Source organism: Stegodyphus dumicola, chromosome 2 (genome assembly GCF_044657685.1).
Source record: "Stegodyphus dumicola isolate Sdum_Otavi_A_Nest chromosome 2, ASM4465768v1".
NCBI classification, from domain to species: domain Eukaryota; kingdom Metazoa; phylum Arthropoda; class Arachnida; order Araneae; family Eresidae; genus Stegodyphus; species Stegodyphus dumicola.
In genome coordinates, this window is record NC_140769.1 from 11,334,396 (window position 1) to 11,350,841 (window position 16,446).

The window sequence follows — 16,446 nt, forward strand, 5'->3', positions numbered from 1 at the left end:
GCTCAGGCACCCTGGTGTCTCAAACACCATTCTACAAAGAGAACATACGTATGTAACGTGTGGGGTCCATGAAACAGAATTTGTGAGGATCACTTCAAGATAAGGGACTTCGAACTGTTGTGCCTTCGTTTCCAACCCTATGAGTTTAAGTGACGTTCTGAATGGATCTTGGATGTAGCTCCGTTGTGCTCAGAATACGTAGAGTAATTTGCAGAACAAACGACAAGCGGGGACTATTGGGGGAATGATCCCTCATTTGGGACAGCGATGAGAATTATATGGAGGAAGGATGTTTAGCTACATTGTCTGTTTACATACGATCACCTGGATGCATTTAGGAAATTCTTTGACGTTGGGAGCTGTTGACCTTGGGAAAAGCTTCCTAAAATAGCTAACAAAAGAGGAAAACTTATGGCGGACAGGTTCTTGGGAGTATTGGAGAAAGGAAAGTTCTATAGACCTTGAGAAGAGTTTTCTGAATCGATTTTTTTTAGTCTTTCTTAGCAGTTAAAAAAACCCCTTTCCTTTCTCAGTTCAGTTTCGTATGATATTTCAGTATTTTGAGGTTTTTCAGTTATTGCTAGTTTTTCTGATTGTCCCCATGAACCACGTAACTAACTTCTACAAAATTATATTTCACATGAAAAATGCTGTCCCCAATTATGTGCAGCCTGGGTAGGGCCCATATTTACAAATGGGTACATATTGCATTTAAGAAATCTCAGTGTACTGATATTGATATAATGAAATAAGTTTTACAATGGCATCAACCGTTTTGCTAATAAAAAACAAGCACGTAAAAACAAGTGTTTCAAAACGCTGGAATTTAAAATTTTATTTTAAAATTAAGCAAATAAGCACCGAGTTTCATTTCCCTATTTGTCGGTACATCATTTTGTATCTTTTTTGTAAGAAATAACAGAGGGGCGGGAATCTTAAGAACCGTGTCGCCTTGGGCAGCAATAATTCTGGCTATGCCATCGCTTGTAGCCTACCTTTAAAACTGTTTATTACGTTAAACTGTTTAGGTAAACTCTAACACTGTTTATTATGTTAACTGTTAAACTGTTTATTACTAACATTTGAAAACTCAGAAGACATACAAAATAACACTATAATAATGTGAATTATATATTTTAAAAGCATGAATTGACATGCTTATGGGCTTTCTTTTCAAAAAAGCATCTATCAAATGAGAAAATGTTTTTAGGGAGAAGGGTTTGGTTAGTGCGAATTTGTATACAAATATAGTCATATTAATAATTTCGGTTCTCTACTGAATGAAATTTACGAAAGGTGTCATCCAATAAGATTTGATGTGCGATAAAAGTATTAACAGATTACATTAAAATTATGTGTTACTCAGTCAAGGAGTTTCTTAATTGCGAAAATGATTAAATATTAAGGAGTGTCTTAATTTCTTGAAGGACGATAGTTCGGTTTATTTACTATGGCAAAGCAATCGGGAGAAAGCCTAAGGAAGCGATGCCTTCGTGGAGTACTTTCTAAGGGTGTGGTGTGGTGTATTTAATTATGGCAAAGCACACTAGGGCTATCTGCCTAAGGGGAGGGATGCCTTCGTGGCGAGCTTTCTAAGGGAAACTGGCTCGTATCCACGTTACACATGGGGAAAACCACGAAAACACCCATGCAGCTAGCCCGTTCGCGGGATTCGAACGTCGAACCGAACTACCAGTGTTCAGCGACTTTACCGCTCGGCCGCTGGTGGGCTACTTTCTAAGGAAAACTTGTTCGCATTCATATTGGAGAAAACCACGAAAATGCCCATGCAGCCAGTCGTTTGTTTGGAATTGAATCCAGGTCGAAACTACAAGAGTTCACCGCTCGGCCGCTGGTGGGCCACAGAAGAGGAAAGGGTCATGAGTTCTTGACGAGTATCCTAAAATGAACTGCTATATATTTTAATTTTCATTTATGTACTTAGAAACCAAATTACGTGGATCTGTCCTTTTTCGCTAGTAGCTTTCAAGGCCCGGGATGGAAATATCAATATTCCACGACTTTAGTCATTCAACCACTGATAGACCAGTGCAAGTGTTCAAACAAATCCTTGTGAAATTTTGTTGTTGTTACCGATCTCACTTGTCTGAGAAAGGTCAGCACAAACAAACGACATTCGTCTTGGCAAGGAATCAAATGTGCCTGTCGATGGCAAGAGCTTTGAGCAGCCCAATTTTAGCTCAGTTCTGACTCGAATTTTTAGAGAGAGCACCCAAGTGGGACCAGTCCGAGCTTCTCCCATTCCTCCTACCCTACCGGCAACCTCTCGAGAGGACTTCCGGCTTGTTGCACATTTAGAATGCCCCCATGTCACACAGACACTATACATTTGCAAACATCCTCGCCTTTCCAGTGCTTATACCTTCTTTACTGAACCGAAACTTCTGAATGAAAAGTTTGAATATCAACTAAATCATGATACGATGATATAAATGATGAAAAATTCTCGGTTAAGAGTTTCGTTTGGTTTATTTCATTACGACAAACACTCGAGGGCTATCTGCCTAAAGGAAGGGATGCCTTGATGATGGAGGGCTTACTAAGAAAAACAGGCTCTATCCATGTGTTACACATAGGGCTATTCGGAAAAACGCCTCTGCAGGCAGCCCGTTCGCTGGGATTCGAACCTTGGACCGAACTACCGATGTTCAGCGACTTTACTAGTCGACCGCTGGTGGGCTCTTGTGTTTAAGAGAGAAATTTTTGCGAATTTTGTTTTAGTTATTGATAGGAAAAGCGAAACAGGGACATTGAAAGGAGGTCCTTTTGATTTGATTTGATTTTATAAAAACTCCAGAACTAAGTTCCAGATGCTGCAGTACTACTGTAAACGTTCCTCACAATGCTTTTAAGTTCTGTTAGTTGTGAGACAAATTTTCTGTTTAAAAGATTAATTAATTAATTAATTCTGTATAAAAGAATAATAATATTTTTAAGATTTAATGGATATTTTTACTTTTTATACTATCTGCATAACAGCTGCTGAAGCAATAAAGTTGTAGGGATTTATATTTATTTTAAATAACCAATTTTATTTAATTTGCTATTCTTTCCTATAAGCCTTCATTCCCCTCATTGTCAACACCAGAATATTTAAATTTGGTAGCACGCGTGAAGGAATGCAAATTCTTTCTTGTGAAGAAAGAGTTTAACCCACCCATCCCGAGGTTCAGAAGGAAAGTTAGAGAGAGTTAGGTTATTGCCGCTACCTCTGTTGCGTGAGCGTCTGCTCTCGGAGTTATTGCTGGTTTACGTGACATAACTGCATTTACTTGCTGCCACTAGTTTCGACGCGTGTTTTAGAAACAGGAATATCTCAGCCCAGTATAATTTATAATTAGTTCTACTGTTTGTGAACATTTTGAATTTTTAGTTTAGTTCTGTGATTTCAGTTACCGCTGTAGTGTAGTGGCCCGAGGTTTGTGTAGTGTCACTACACAAACCCCGGGTTGTGATGCAATGTTGAAATGAACTTAAAACTCAAGTTCTAACAATAACATGAATTTTAATAAGCTAAAAACATTAATAGTTGTGATTCTTGACAGTATGGGACTTGGGTACAATTAGTCCCGTAATTTCAGAATTTTGTTACAAGAAAAATGCTCTAACGCATTATGCACGAGGAATGATTGATCTTAGCAGACCAACATGCCCTTAGCTCTAAACAGGAAAGTTCTTCTCTCTTCTCAGTAAACCACCTTATATATCTCTCTGTGTTTATTTGCGTTGAACTTCCGGGAATTTCTCTATATCTTTGTTCATTGGAGCGAACTTCGAGACTGCAACCAGAATCATTAACAAAGGCACAGCATTTCACCTCTGATATGAAAATTATTGCACTCTGAAATCACTCATCCTAGACAAAGAACCTTTATGCCACTTTATCACACCGCCCAAGGGAGGCGTAGCGTGTTTAGCGTCAAATTGACGCATTGTAAATTTTAAAGATAATTGTAAATTAATAAATGGTACTTTTAAGTCTTCTCCTGAGTAGTTCCTACCAGAATTTACTACACGTACGAATCTCACTTAGAAGTTAGACAAGTGGACCCTACAAAATAAAATATCATCGATGGTTTTGCATACAGAAAAATAAGCAAAGTAATAATAAAATTTTAAAATGTTAAAGTTTTACTTACAAAATAAACACAGAGTTTTAATTTATTTACTTCTATATCATTTTGACACTTTTTAATGCTATTTGCTTGCACATGAAAAAAGACGGCCAATTCAGGGATTGTACCAGGCAGTAAATTCAGAGATAGCATAATGCTGTGAATACGAAACAGATTATTCGTTATTTTAATGTAAGATTTTTTAGAGATTTTTTTTTTTAATGTGCATATCGAATCAGTATTTACTGTGAGAGATTCAAATACTTTCAGATTGTCTGTTATGAAGGCTGCAACTAAACACGCTTGAAAACCTCCTGAACAGTAAATAATCTGTATTTTATTAGTGAACCATCTCCAGCAATGTTTGTGTATTTCAAAGCTATTTGTGAGTCTTTTTGAGCTTTAATATTTGTTTTCTAGAGTCATTAGGTTATTTTGTAGCAGGAAGACATGAAAAATGTGCAATGCTCTCGCTGGGACTCGAACCTGGACATCTCCGTAAGCGCCGGGTATGCTACCGTTATACTACGAAGGAACGCTGGAAGGAAGGAGAAAATACCTTATATACTCCTCCTTTTAAAGGGCGACTGAGGATTAGGGAACCCAATCGCCAAATCCTGGTGGTGACGAATTATCGTCCATCACCTTTTAGTTCGGACGCCACTGTAGAGTCATTAGGTTATTTTGAAGTAGGAAGACGGGAAAAGTGTGCAATGCCCTCACCCGGACTCGAACCTGTATCTCTCGATACGCGCCGAGTGTGCTACCATTACACCACGAAAGCATATTGGAAGGAGGGAGAAAATACCTTATAGTATATTAAATTATAGTATATTATGAATTAAACGACTATACTGTACTAAAAATTTCTTTTTCACCCTTCTTCTCCGCATGAAGAGAAACATTATCAGTAGTCAGATAGTATCCAGATTCTGAATCTTCATTTTGAAATTTAAGTCGCCGCCTTTTATTTTAGGAAGTGAAAGAATCTTGCTGAGAGGGAATCATTTATGTTAAATTATGCAGGTGACTTAGAATTATTAGATTAAACATATTCTTAAGAAAGTTGAGTTACCCCGAATATTGACGTATTGAAACAGAATGTAGTAAGTTTTCACTGTGCACAGATTGCATGAAGTCATAAATCCGAAGTTTTGTTTTATTTCAAAATTAAGTTATTGCTCCCACATTTCATTTGAGAAAAATGTAAAATGTAATTGGTCATCAGTGAATTCAGTTACTAATGGTTCGATTTTTCTAATAATACTGAGATGTTAAAATAAACAGTGCTTCATTCAGTTTGATCACATTTTTATTGACAGAATTAAAAAGAAAACACTCTTACAAAGAAATTTTTAAGGAGAAAACTTAACATTATCTTTCAAAAAATATTTTTTTTAATTAACTAATGATTAAAAGACTTAGTAGAACTTATTTGAATTTTTTTATTAACGTTATTGTACACAAGTAAAGACTTTGTTGAAGATAGTCAAAGCAACGGTAAGAAAATATTAATATTAACAAAGAAAAATCGGGGAAAGGATTCAAAGGAAAAAAATGGGGAAAAGTTAACAGAGGGCAATTAAAAGAACTTTGAGAGACATTTCTTGAAATAAATATGAAAACTAAAATTGAAAACTTTCTTAATTGTTATTTCTGAAACTAAACCCTATTGTTTGTCCTAGCAAATTAATAAATGTAAAAATGCTGTTTTTTTACTAGACAGTTGCTGAAACAGAAAGGAAAGAACCTGAAAAAATTAATAAATAAATAAAAAAAAACGAAGAAACTAAAAGAAAATTGTTTCATCGGCAATTTGAAATCAAAATAAACAAAGTCAAAGAAAGATTCAACAAAGAGAAAACTGTAGGCGAATGAAAATGAAACAGAAACGGAGACGAAATATCACTTTAAAGGCGATCAAATGAAATAAACCGATCGGGCGAAGAAGGTAAACTAAATCAGTCAAGAAAGCTGAACAATCAAGGCAACTGGATACTGGAAAACAAAAATGAAACCCAGGGAAAGCCGATCAAAGGGAAAACATTCAAGTAACAGGAAATCAAAGAGAATTAAAGACCAAACAAACCAGAACGTAAATACAACTAAGAAAAATAATTTTAAGCAAACCGCACACAAGTCAAAGAGATGGAAACGGAAGGAAGATAAATCAAAGAGAAACCGTTCATTGTAATATAAAATGAAAGATGAGAAAAATCAAAGGCAAGTAAATCAAAGACTGAAGAAAGAGCATTCAAATAGAAAGAAACGAAAATAAAAGAAAAACAAGTAAGATCTGTCTGAAAAAAGAAAAATCCAGGGGAATAAAAAAATAGCGATGAGAAAGATTACCATACACAGAAATTGAGATTAAATCTAAAAGGATAGAAGCATCAAAATAGAAAAGCTAAACGAAAATAGGAAAAGAAATTAATGCACAAAATTAAAAGATGGGGCGGAGAGGGAGAGAAAAAAAGGAGAGAAAGAAAAGGTTTCAACAACAAAAAACATGTGAGTACATGGTAAACAAAGAAGATTCCCCAAAATCGTTTTGCAATAGATTAAAAGAGAGGGGGAGAGATAGAGATAATGACTGCAATACACAATCAAATTAAATTTAAATTGATTCATTCAAATTTTCCAATCTACACGCAAAAAATTGCTCTTGAGACTTTGGTTTAAGTCTAATATACATAAATCCAATATATTAAATTAATTAAAAACATCGTCGTTATCAAAAGCAAAATAATATTTTTATTATTATTAAAAGAGTTTTCATAATCATAATAATAGGTTTCGTGATTATTATAACCTCTTTTGCAACCAAAGTTAAAATTTAAAGTGTTTACAAAAAGAGGCTATCTTAGTGTTTGCTTTCAATGTAAATGGTGATGAAGATGATGACGGGCAGCGTGACTTGCGACCACTTTGCAGCTTTCTTCACTCAGTTTCTTTGCACATTCCTGAAGAAGAATAAATAAATAAATAAAATAAACCCATTTTTCATAATGGAATAAATTTAAGCTTATATAGATATTTTATATAGGTAGGAAAAATGAAGTATATTTAAATTTGTAAACCTATTCACCACTTATTCAAAAAACAATCAAGTAGTTAAGTTACTGAAGCTGATATGCTAGAAAGAGATTCTTAAACAGGGTCTTTGGAAAAGGAAGTATCTTTTAAATGCTATCTTGAAGGAAGTGTAACTTTTAAATGCTGCCTATGATATTACTTTTCACTTTTCGCCCTTATATGAAAGAAGCTGGTGCAAGCTCCCCGTCGTATGTTTGTTTTATTTGAATATGGTAAAGCACTCGAAGGCTGTCTGCCTTCGTGGAGGATTTTTTAAGGAAAACGCCGGGATTCGAACCCTGGACCGAACCTTCTTACATCCAAGATTAGTAGACAAACAGGGCTAGACTCTTCGCAAAGCTAACGAAAAGAATATGTATTAGACATAAACTTTCTTTGGCTAACGTCACTTACACAGCAGTGGGAGGTATGAACACATAAAGGGAATAGTTGCTTTTGAAAAGACTATCAGTCAGTGACGTCACGCAAGAACAAACTTATAGCATAAGAACCTTGCTTATTTAACGCTTGTCATGTTCGTACAGCTGCTTAATTTCTTCGGAGAATTTATCCTCTTTAATTAAAGTAGAAAATTCTGGTTACGGTACTTTGAACACTTCAATGTTATTAAAATAAAATAATAGCTCTCAGCTGAGAGAAGTGGTGTAGCTGGAGACGGTCCGTCTTGGTGGCATACCTTTAAGGGTGGTATATTTTGTGGGAAACATAATTTTGTAGAGGTTAATCAGATGGATCGTCGAGACAGCTGAAGGATAATTAGATTATAAATTGCCATACGAAATTAAATTGTGAGAAGAAATAGGTTTTACTCTAGATACAGTATTCAAAGAAATCACCACATAATTTCAACACTTGGCATACTTTTGTTATATCTTTTTCGTTCCATTAAAACTTTTAAATATCTTTAGAATTTTTGCAGTTAATTCTAAAATAAAGGATAATTTTATCTTTATTTAGAATAAAGAATAAATCCAGAATTAAAGTTTCGGATATTGTGCAACTAGCGCAAACTTCCTTCGCTATTGCTGTTTGTGCTGCTAGCTGTGAGAAGCATTTTCTAAATAAAAATCATTTAAGAATTATGTAAGAACTACAGATGTTTATTTTGCGTTTAAAAAACTTCTAAAATGTGACTGATGGTTTAGCAAACAAAAAAGCAAACAAAATAATACAATTGTAAAATGTTGGAATTAAAACTTTTCATTCAAAAATAAACTTAAAGTTACAATTTCCCCCCCCTGCATGTTGTTTTAACATTTCTGTACTTATTTGTTTATATATCAAGAGGAAGGGCAAGTTCAAAGACCAAGAGGCTAACTCAGAGACCGCCCCGGGCGGCAAAATCTATAGCTAAGTTACTGATCGAGAGTTAATTTTAGGTGAGAATGAAGGAATATTTGAGAACTGTGACACTTTTCTTTGCTGTAGAAACTGTTTAAAATAAACGGAATGGTGGATGGGACATTTCAGGAAGCAAAAACCAGTTAGTTATTTGACTGAGATTTTTCAGAATTCTCAGTCGAATTCAGAAGCGTTGAATTCTCTGCCCAACTCTGCATATTATTTGTTTATAAAAAATGAAGTTTCACCACCTATACCTAAGAAATAAATTCCTTGTGAATTACCCCTTTTCAGTTAAAACAAGACACCAATATGGTGTTTACACGAGATTTCTGAAATGGAAGTTTCTGTGGTCGGGTTGGAACCATCTCCAATACAAGTCTCACTACCGTTTGTTTCTAAATCAGGAGCAAAGCATCAAATAGTGGATGAGCTGTAAAGTGGTTGAATACTGGTAGTTCGATAAGGATTCGAATCCTGGCAAACGGGCTCCCTACATGGGCGTTTTCATGATTGTCGCCATGTGTAAGTTGGATACAAGCTGGTTTCCTTTAGAAAGTTCTTGAATAAGGCATCTCTCCCCTTAGGTAGATAGCTCTTATGTTTTTAAAATTAGGCAAAAGTTCGCCTATTCGTCCTCGAAAGCGACAAAGTTTCTTAAATCTACGCCAAACACAAAGTTGTTCTTTTGCCTAATTTTAAGTTTTACTTTGGCGTGTTACGCTTCTCTTTTGAGCTTTGCCATAATCAAATTATGATTGGTTTGGGAAAATTCAAGACTAATGTCAGCCATTTGGATCAAATCAGGATATGCAGAAATTCATCTGCAGGAAACGCGTGAGGGGCAAAATGAGAAAAAAAATGTTTTCTTATTTCAAGATATTTCACTACAGTTTTGCAAACAACATCGTTATTCATGTTATGTTCATTCAAAGAGATGGGTGGCAACTTTTCAGTAAGAATTTTCGAAATTTTTCGACGTTTAGGCTGCGTAGGACGACTGCTTCTGGGGTTCATAATAAACATCTTCACATATTCATTTCAAAATCCTCCGTATCAAAGAAAAACAGTGGATCGGGCTAATGCTCGATCTCTGTATATTTTACATAGAATTTCTAATGTCTCAGTTGCTGTTTGGTTATTTAAATACTTGATTTTGAAATTGTGTTCTATTTCCTTTAATTTTTATTTTTCTTCTTACAAGAAATTAGCATCACCTATAAATTCTTTATTGAAACTTTCTTTGAATTCTTGAAAACAAGTCTGCAAGGTTTCTTTCCTCCATTTTTTGCATGAAATATTCAAATATTTTTAGTACATTCACTTAAATCCGCATCTCAGCAACCACTATATATATTCATTTGTCTCCAGGTAAATGGTTTTATTACAGAAATCCACATCATAGCTTTCTCTACATGCCTAGATTTTCATTCATATGCCTAGACTAAGATTTCTTCTTCCACACGCCAAGACTAAGATTTTAATGATTTTAGTAATATATAGTGACTCAATAAAGTATTGGAGCATAAGGAAGTTTCAGATATTTAGTGATAAAAATTCAGATATTATTCTCAAACTAAATATTTTTCATTGTTTTCAGTTCTAAATAACATGCTAAATTTATTACGAGGAATCATATTTAACAACGCTAATAAATTAGTCAGACATTTTAAATATCTTGCCTTTAAATGCGAAATTAAGGTAAAAAAGTATGGAAGCATAACGGTATGAGCCTTATAAAGAATCCAGTTCTAGTAGGCGTCTATTGTAAAACACCTAGAAGAAGGATTTTAAACCTGGAAAAATCTCCAATTTAAGGTTTAGAACATACTTCGAACATAGATACAATTTTTCATTGGAATCATGAAAAATTTACGAAGAAAATAGCTGAATATTGTACGTGTGTATGTGTGTATTGTGAATATGGCAAAGCACACTAGGGCTATCTGCCTAAGGGTAGGGATGCCTTCGTGGAGGACTTTCTAAGGGAAACTGGCTCGTATACACGTTACGCATGGGAAAAACCACGAAAGCGCGCATGCAGCCAGCCCGTTCGCGGGATTCGAACCTCGGACCGAACTACCAGTGTTCAGCGATTTTACCGCTCGGCCGCTGGTGGGCTAGCTGAATATTGAATTTAAAATAAAAATCTACTGCGCAAATTAGTACATTTTTATTTAGAAGAAAAAAAAAAAAAAAAAAAAAAAACCGCCAGTCAAGGAGATTCTCTGAACTCGAAGAAAAGTGGATCGTTAGAAATGTTATGGATAATCTAAATCCGTGAAGCCAGACTGGCATTAAAAATCCAAGGAATATTTAGCAAATCTAATAATTCAGAACTGTTAAAAATATTTTAAGAAAAAATATTTTTATGGCTAAATAACTAAATGAAAATCATTTCTCAGTAAAATGATTGAAAGGTATGATTTAAATTCAGTTAAACTTCTATTAAAAAGCCTCAACATTTTTGGAATTTGGCTATACTTGTAAATGAAAGTACGTTTAACATTTTGGAAATGATTAAAAGCAAATGTTGCGGCAAAAACACAGTAACAAGTGAATAATTTTTGTCCTTCAGTAAGACACGTTGGAGATAGTCAGATGGTCTTGGGTTATGCGAGTGCTTGTAGCGTTTGAATTCTAAATTTTACTGATGGAAAAATTGATAATTTTATGGTAAGATACTTAAAGGTAAGGCATTTGAATATTTTAAAACAAAATTTGATGTACAATCCAAACAAAAAATGGACATAATTGTCACATTGAAGCTTTGTTAAAGTGATAAAGTGTCATGATGAAGTGTAAAATTTAATATTTACTGAATTTTATTTTTTATTTAATTTTAAGGTTTTTTGGTTTTCTTTTAGCTCTAAGGTATAGCATGTAATGAACGTATTTCGTTTAAATTAATTCTTTCATTAATCTTTTGAAAAAGTGTCCGTAAACCTGCTCTAACTCAATATTTTCTTCACTCAATGTAAATTAGTTCTGTAAAGCGTTAGTTGAAAAGAACCAATAACACAAAAAAGTTTTCAATTAAAAAAGATTCAGTAAAATCACGCGCATGAACATAAATATAATATTTGAAATTCTAAACGTCTATTGCTTAAGTTATTTACAATCTTTGATAATATGACATTCAGAAATTAACGCTCGTTTAATTTAAGATAAACACAAGCTTCATTTAAACTTTCTCACGTAATAAAAGTATGTGCACTTTAGAGGACGAATTAATTCGTCAGAACTCCATTCCCTGAAAGCATTTAAGATTTAACTTACCTCAAACTTAATCATTGCTGGCTTTTCGACGGGATGCAACTGAAAAAATAAATAATAAAAATAAACACATGAAATAAAAAAATAAATAAGATTTTATGATCAGAGTACTCCTATTATTTACTACACTGCTCAAAACAATTAAAGGATATTGTAAGTTTTATATAAAATAAAGATATAAGCGAAATTTTTTTTGGCGAAAATGGAAGAAGAGAATCACAAATGCCAATTTTTCTGATTTTCAAACTGTGGAGTATGCTAATTTTGAGTTCGACGTCATAAACGTCGCTTCAGCGGCAGCGAATGAAATTTGACTTTCAACTGAACAAAAGACAATGAAGACAAGGATGATTGGCATTCAGTGACTGCTTTGTTTCGATGAGAACGATGTCTCAGCGAAGTCATTTAACCGATTTAGAAGCTTGGAGAGTTGTTGGTAGTTTAGAAGGGGGCCAAACTCAAGCCGAAGTAGCGCAAGCCATTGAAGTGTCACGAAGTGTGATTTCCAGGATCTGGAACCGTTTTTTGGAAACTGGAAGTGCAGACCGAAGACCAGGGCAAAGTCGTAGATGAGCAACAACGCCCAATGAAGATCGTTATTTAGTAATTAAGACACAATAACACGCCGAATAAATACTAATTCAGAAGTCAAACAACAAAAATCAGCGTTATACCTACAAAATTTTCACAGGACTAGTTTCGATGGTTTTACCGAACCATCGAAACTAGTCCTGTGAAATCGAATCGTTATTTACCGAATCGTTATTTAGTGTTAACGACTCGGAGACACCGAAATATGAATGCTACTCTTCTCCAACAACACCTTCGCTCGGCTACTGGCAGCACGGTTTCATCTCAAACTGTCCGAAACCGACTCCGTGGTGTAGGTCTGTATGCTCGCCGACCGATGGTATGCGTTAGACTAATATCAAGGCATCTTCGCGACCGCAGGGAGTGGGCAACAGAGCATGTAAACTGGAGGAGAAATGAATGGAGCAATGTTCTTTAATCTGACGAGTCCCGTTTTTCTGTTCATCGTGATAATAGGCGTATTTTCATCTGGAGGGACCGTGGCAGTAGGAATAATCCTGCATTCGTGCACGAAAGTGTCAGATTTGGCGGTGTTGGAGTGTTGGTGTATGGTGGCATCTCCACTGGCGGGCGCACAGACCTCTACATCATTCGAGATGGACCTCTGACTGGTCACCGATATAGGGATGAGATCCTCAGACCTATCGTAGTCCCTTACGCTGCAGCAATCGGAGATGACTTCATTTTAATGGACGATAACTGCAGGCCACATCGTGCTAACCTGGTGGAGGATTTCCTTTTCGAGGAAGGAATCATACGAATGGAATGGCCAGCGTGTTCTCCAGACATGAATCCAATAGAGCACGTTTAGGACGCTCTAGGAAGACGAGTTGCTGGCCGCCAACCAACCCCACAAACTCTCCAAGAACTGGAAAGAGCTCTTCTGAAAGAGTGGGACAGAATACCCCAACTCGTGATTAATAGCCTCATTGACTCCATGCCTCAAAGGTGTTCAACGTTGCTGGCCGTCCTTGGAAACCCTACCCCCTACTGAAAATGATTTCCTTTGAAGAAAACACCTTTTCTTATTCTTTTTTTTTTTCTCATATGCACAAATTGTGCTTTTTTCCTTTTGTACACAAATGCGCAATAAAATGCATTTTTTCCTGCCAAACATGTGTAATTTATTCTCATATAACCTACTACGTCTGTCGACCAAGTATCAATCAGCTAAAACGTTTCCCAGCCACAAGATCCACCTAAAACCGCAATATCCTTTAATTGTTTTGAGCAGTGTATTTATATATGTATGGAGTGGTGCAATTTTAGACACTGTTGTAATAAGAAACAAATCTTTTGTTAACGTTATGCAAGTTGATGATTTTTAACCAATGCTTTATATTATATTACCAAACTCAAAGTGATAAATTGTTTAATGCGCAAAAGGGATTGAAAAACCATAGGAAAGTTCTAAATTGTATAATATTTAATGACATGTTAATAAAGAACGAGAAACTTTAAAAATTAAGTAGTACTCAAAGAGGTATACATACGAAAAAAGAGAAAGAAAAGTAATAAATTGCTCAGTATTCAAAGAGATATAAAGAAAAAAAAAAAAAAAATCTGATGTGAACAAACGACACATGATTTCCTTGTACGGCCTACCAAATTATACACATTTTTTGTTGCCCTTCATTTAAACTTATTTCCTCGAATTTCATTAGAGATATATTTTTAAATCAATCAATTCAGTTATAATTTCCCGGCAAAGGCAAAAATACATAAAATCTCAAACTTCATTAAGACTTGTGAAATACAGAAAAACCTAGAACATAAAATACAGTTCAACACAGTTTTAAAAAAATTTCAATTAAAACTAGGCTTTCTACGCGAAAACAAACAATTCGGGTGGCGAGTAGGAAGATAAAATCGTCGTCCCACTGGGCAAAAGACATTGAAGTTCGTGCACTAACCGACTTGATTCACTATTCTATTAAGAATTTCAAATGTAAACAAATGGCCGCCTCGTTAGGCTTAGCCACTTCCATTTTAAAATTGTTAATAATTCTACAGCTATTGCAACCACATACAAAATTTCAACGTTCTACAGTGACTCGTTTTTGAGTTATGCGAGATATATACGTACCTGCCTAAGTACAGAAAAAAAAAAAAAAAAAAAAAAAAAAAGTGCCGTTCAAATGAATTCGTGAGCATTCAAAATGGATATTTATGTTGAAATATGATACCCAAAATTTTTCGCGATTCTAGTACTTACAGTTCGTGTTTTTTTTTATTTCATACAAGGAAGTAACAAGAAAGGTTATCAATTATTATAATATTCAAAAAGGCATAAATAAAAGAACATATATAAAAATTCTCTTACCTTCTTAACTGTATGAAGAATGCAGTCAAATATCTGAAAGCAGAAAAATTTGATTTTTAACATGCTTTATTTATTTTCAAAAATGTATGTGCAAGCTTTACGTAAGCAACCATTCTTAATTCTTAATCGAGTATGAGATCACTTTGTGTACTGCCTTTGCAGTATAAAACTATCAAACTATTATAAAACTATGCACAAATCAGCACTCGCGTATACTCTGTCATAGATTCACGTTCTCTAATTTCCATCTCTATAATTAAACAACTAAGAATCTGCAAGTATTTGTAAGTAAGTAAGTATATGTAATTATGTGAGATTTTTTTTAAATTTGCAAATTATTTGGATACTGTTTGAATTTGTCTGTGTTTTTTATGCTATAATTTTGCATTATGTTGCACTGTCTACTTCGGCTTGTAGGAATTGGACAGATCAAGACACAGATTACTTTGTTTTTCTAAGATTGTAAGATTGTTTTTAAATTTTAAACTTTAATTTGTGTTTTTGTCAATTTACAAATAGGTTGTTTTATTTACTTACTTCTTTCATTGCACAAACCCCCTGATGACGATGCAGCTAAATATATAAATTTTATGTGTCAAGTTTGGTTCTGATATATTTTGATCCTCTATTCCTTCGAGATTGTCACTGTGCTTCAGGGTTTTTGAGTGCGTTTTATTCTTAACTAGCAGCTACGCGGCCAGCCTTCGTCTGGCTTTTAAATGTACCGGAAAAAGGCCTGAAGGCAACCCCATACGTTAAATTTAAAAACTGCCCAGAATTTTACTCTGCAGAACAACTATCATTAAGAAAAAACACATTTAAAAAAAAATGTATTACATATAACAAAATTACAATGAAATAAGCAATATCCCTTAATACAAATATTAATTATCCTAATAAATAAATTAACCAACTTCCCGTTGCTTTCTCTCAACAAACGTCCAGTATCCAAGAGAAACATTCAATTTAAAAACTGCACAGAATATCGCCCTCATTTTTCCAAGTGGCAACAGTGCTGATTTTCAACAATCAACAGTCCAGTATACAATTGAATGAAAAACTGTCGCCAAAACAACATTTCTAAAGGAATGACACTATTCAAAATGATGCGATAAAATCGAAAAGATAAAATTTAAAAAAAATCGCTTCTAGATGCACTGGCTCTTGTCTCGATGCACCTATATACCAAATTTCGTAGCCCTGGCTTTATTAGCTTATGCGCAGCAGGAACGAAAGACACACACACTCTTACTTTTATTATAAGTAGAAATTGAAAATGAATTTAATTTTAAAAGATTTTAAACTTACTATTTTTAGCATTTTGCGTTGAAAACTTTAAAAGGCTGTATCACTTTTCAAATCGTTGCCACCTTATATTATCGCCCTGTCTTATATTTAAAAAAATTAAATAATGGAGAATCTGTATAAATGCATGTATGTTTCTCGCACTGTGATGAAACAACGGTACCTACAGCCATGAATATTTAAATAATGTAATCTTCCATAGAATATGGGCATGTGGAAGCCCTAATTTGAAATTTGTTTTATAATCGATTTCAGATAACACTTCAACGAATTTTTGAATAAAAAACTAAACGATTTCAAAGCGAGCAATGGCCACACTGTATGAAAAAAAAATTATCTCCAGCGCGCGAATATCGAAAATTATAAAGATATGCTCAT

At 34.5% G+C, this 16,446-nt stretch overlaps 1 protein-coding gene across 2 annotated transcripts in view; it reads right to left on the reverse strand.

Annotated features, from left to right (window-relative positions):
* Positions 1 to 5,433: 5,433 nt before the first annotated feature.
* The window catches only part of LOC118180918 (uncharacterized), a 70,234-nt gene continuing 59,221 nt past the window's right edge, over positions 5,434 to 16,446 (reverse strand). Inside the window, exons 4-6 of one of the 2 annotated variants that reach the window (XM_085810441.1) lie at positions 14,764 to 14,796; positions 11,853 to 11,891; positions 5,434 to 7,099 (exon numbers count right to left, since the gene is read on the reverse strand). In XM_085810441.1, coding sequence (XP_085666567.1) covers positions 7,013 to 7,099; positions 11,853 to 11,891; positions 14,764 to 14,796 — 159 coding nt within the window. In that variant the 3' untranslated portion in view covers positions 5,434 to 7,012. The remainder of the gene's footprint in view (positions 7,100 to 11,852; positions 11,892 to 14,763; positions 14,797 to 16,446) is intronic. The other variant, XM_035349999.2, reaches the window with a different exon arrangement.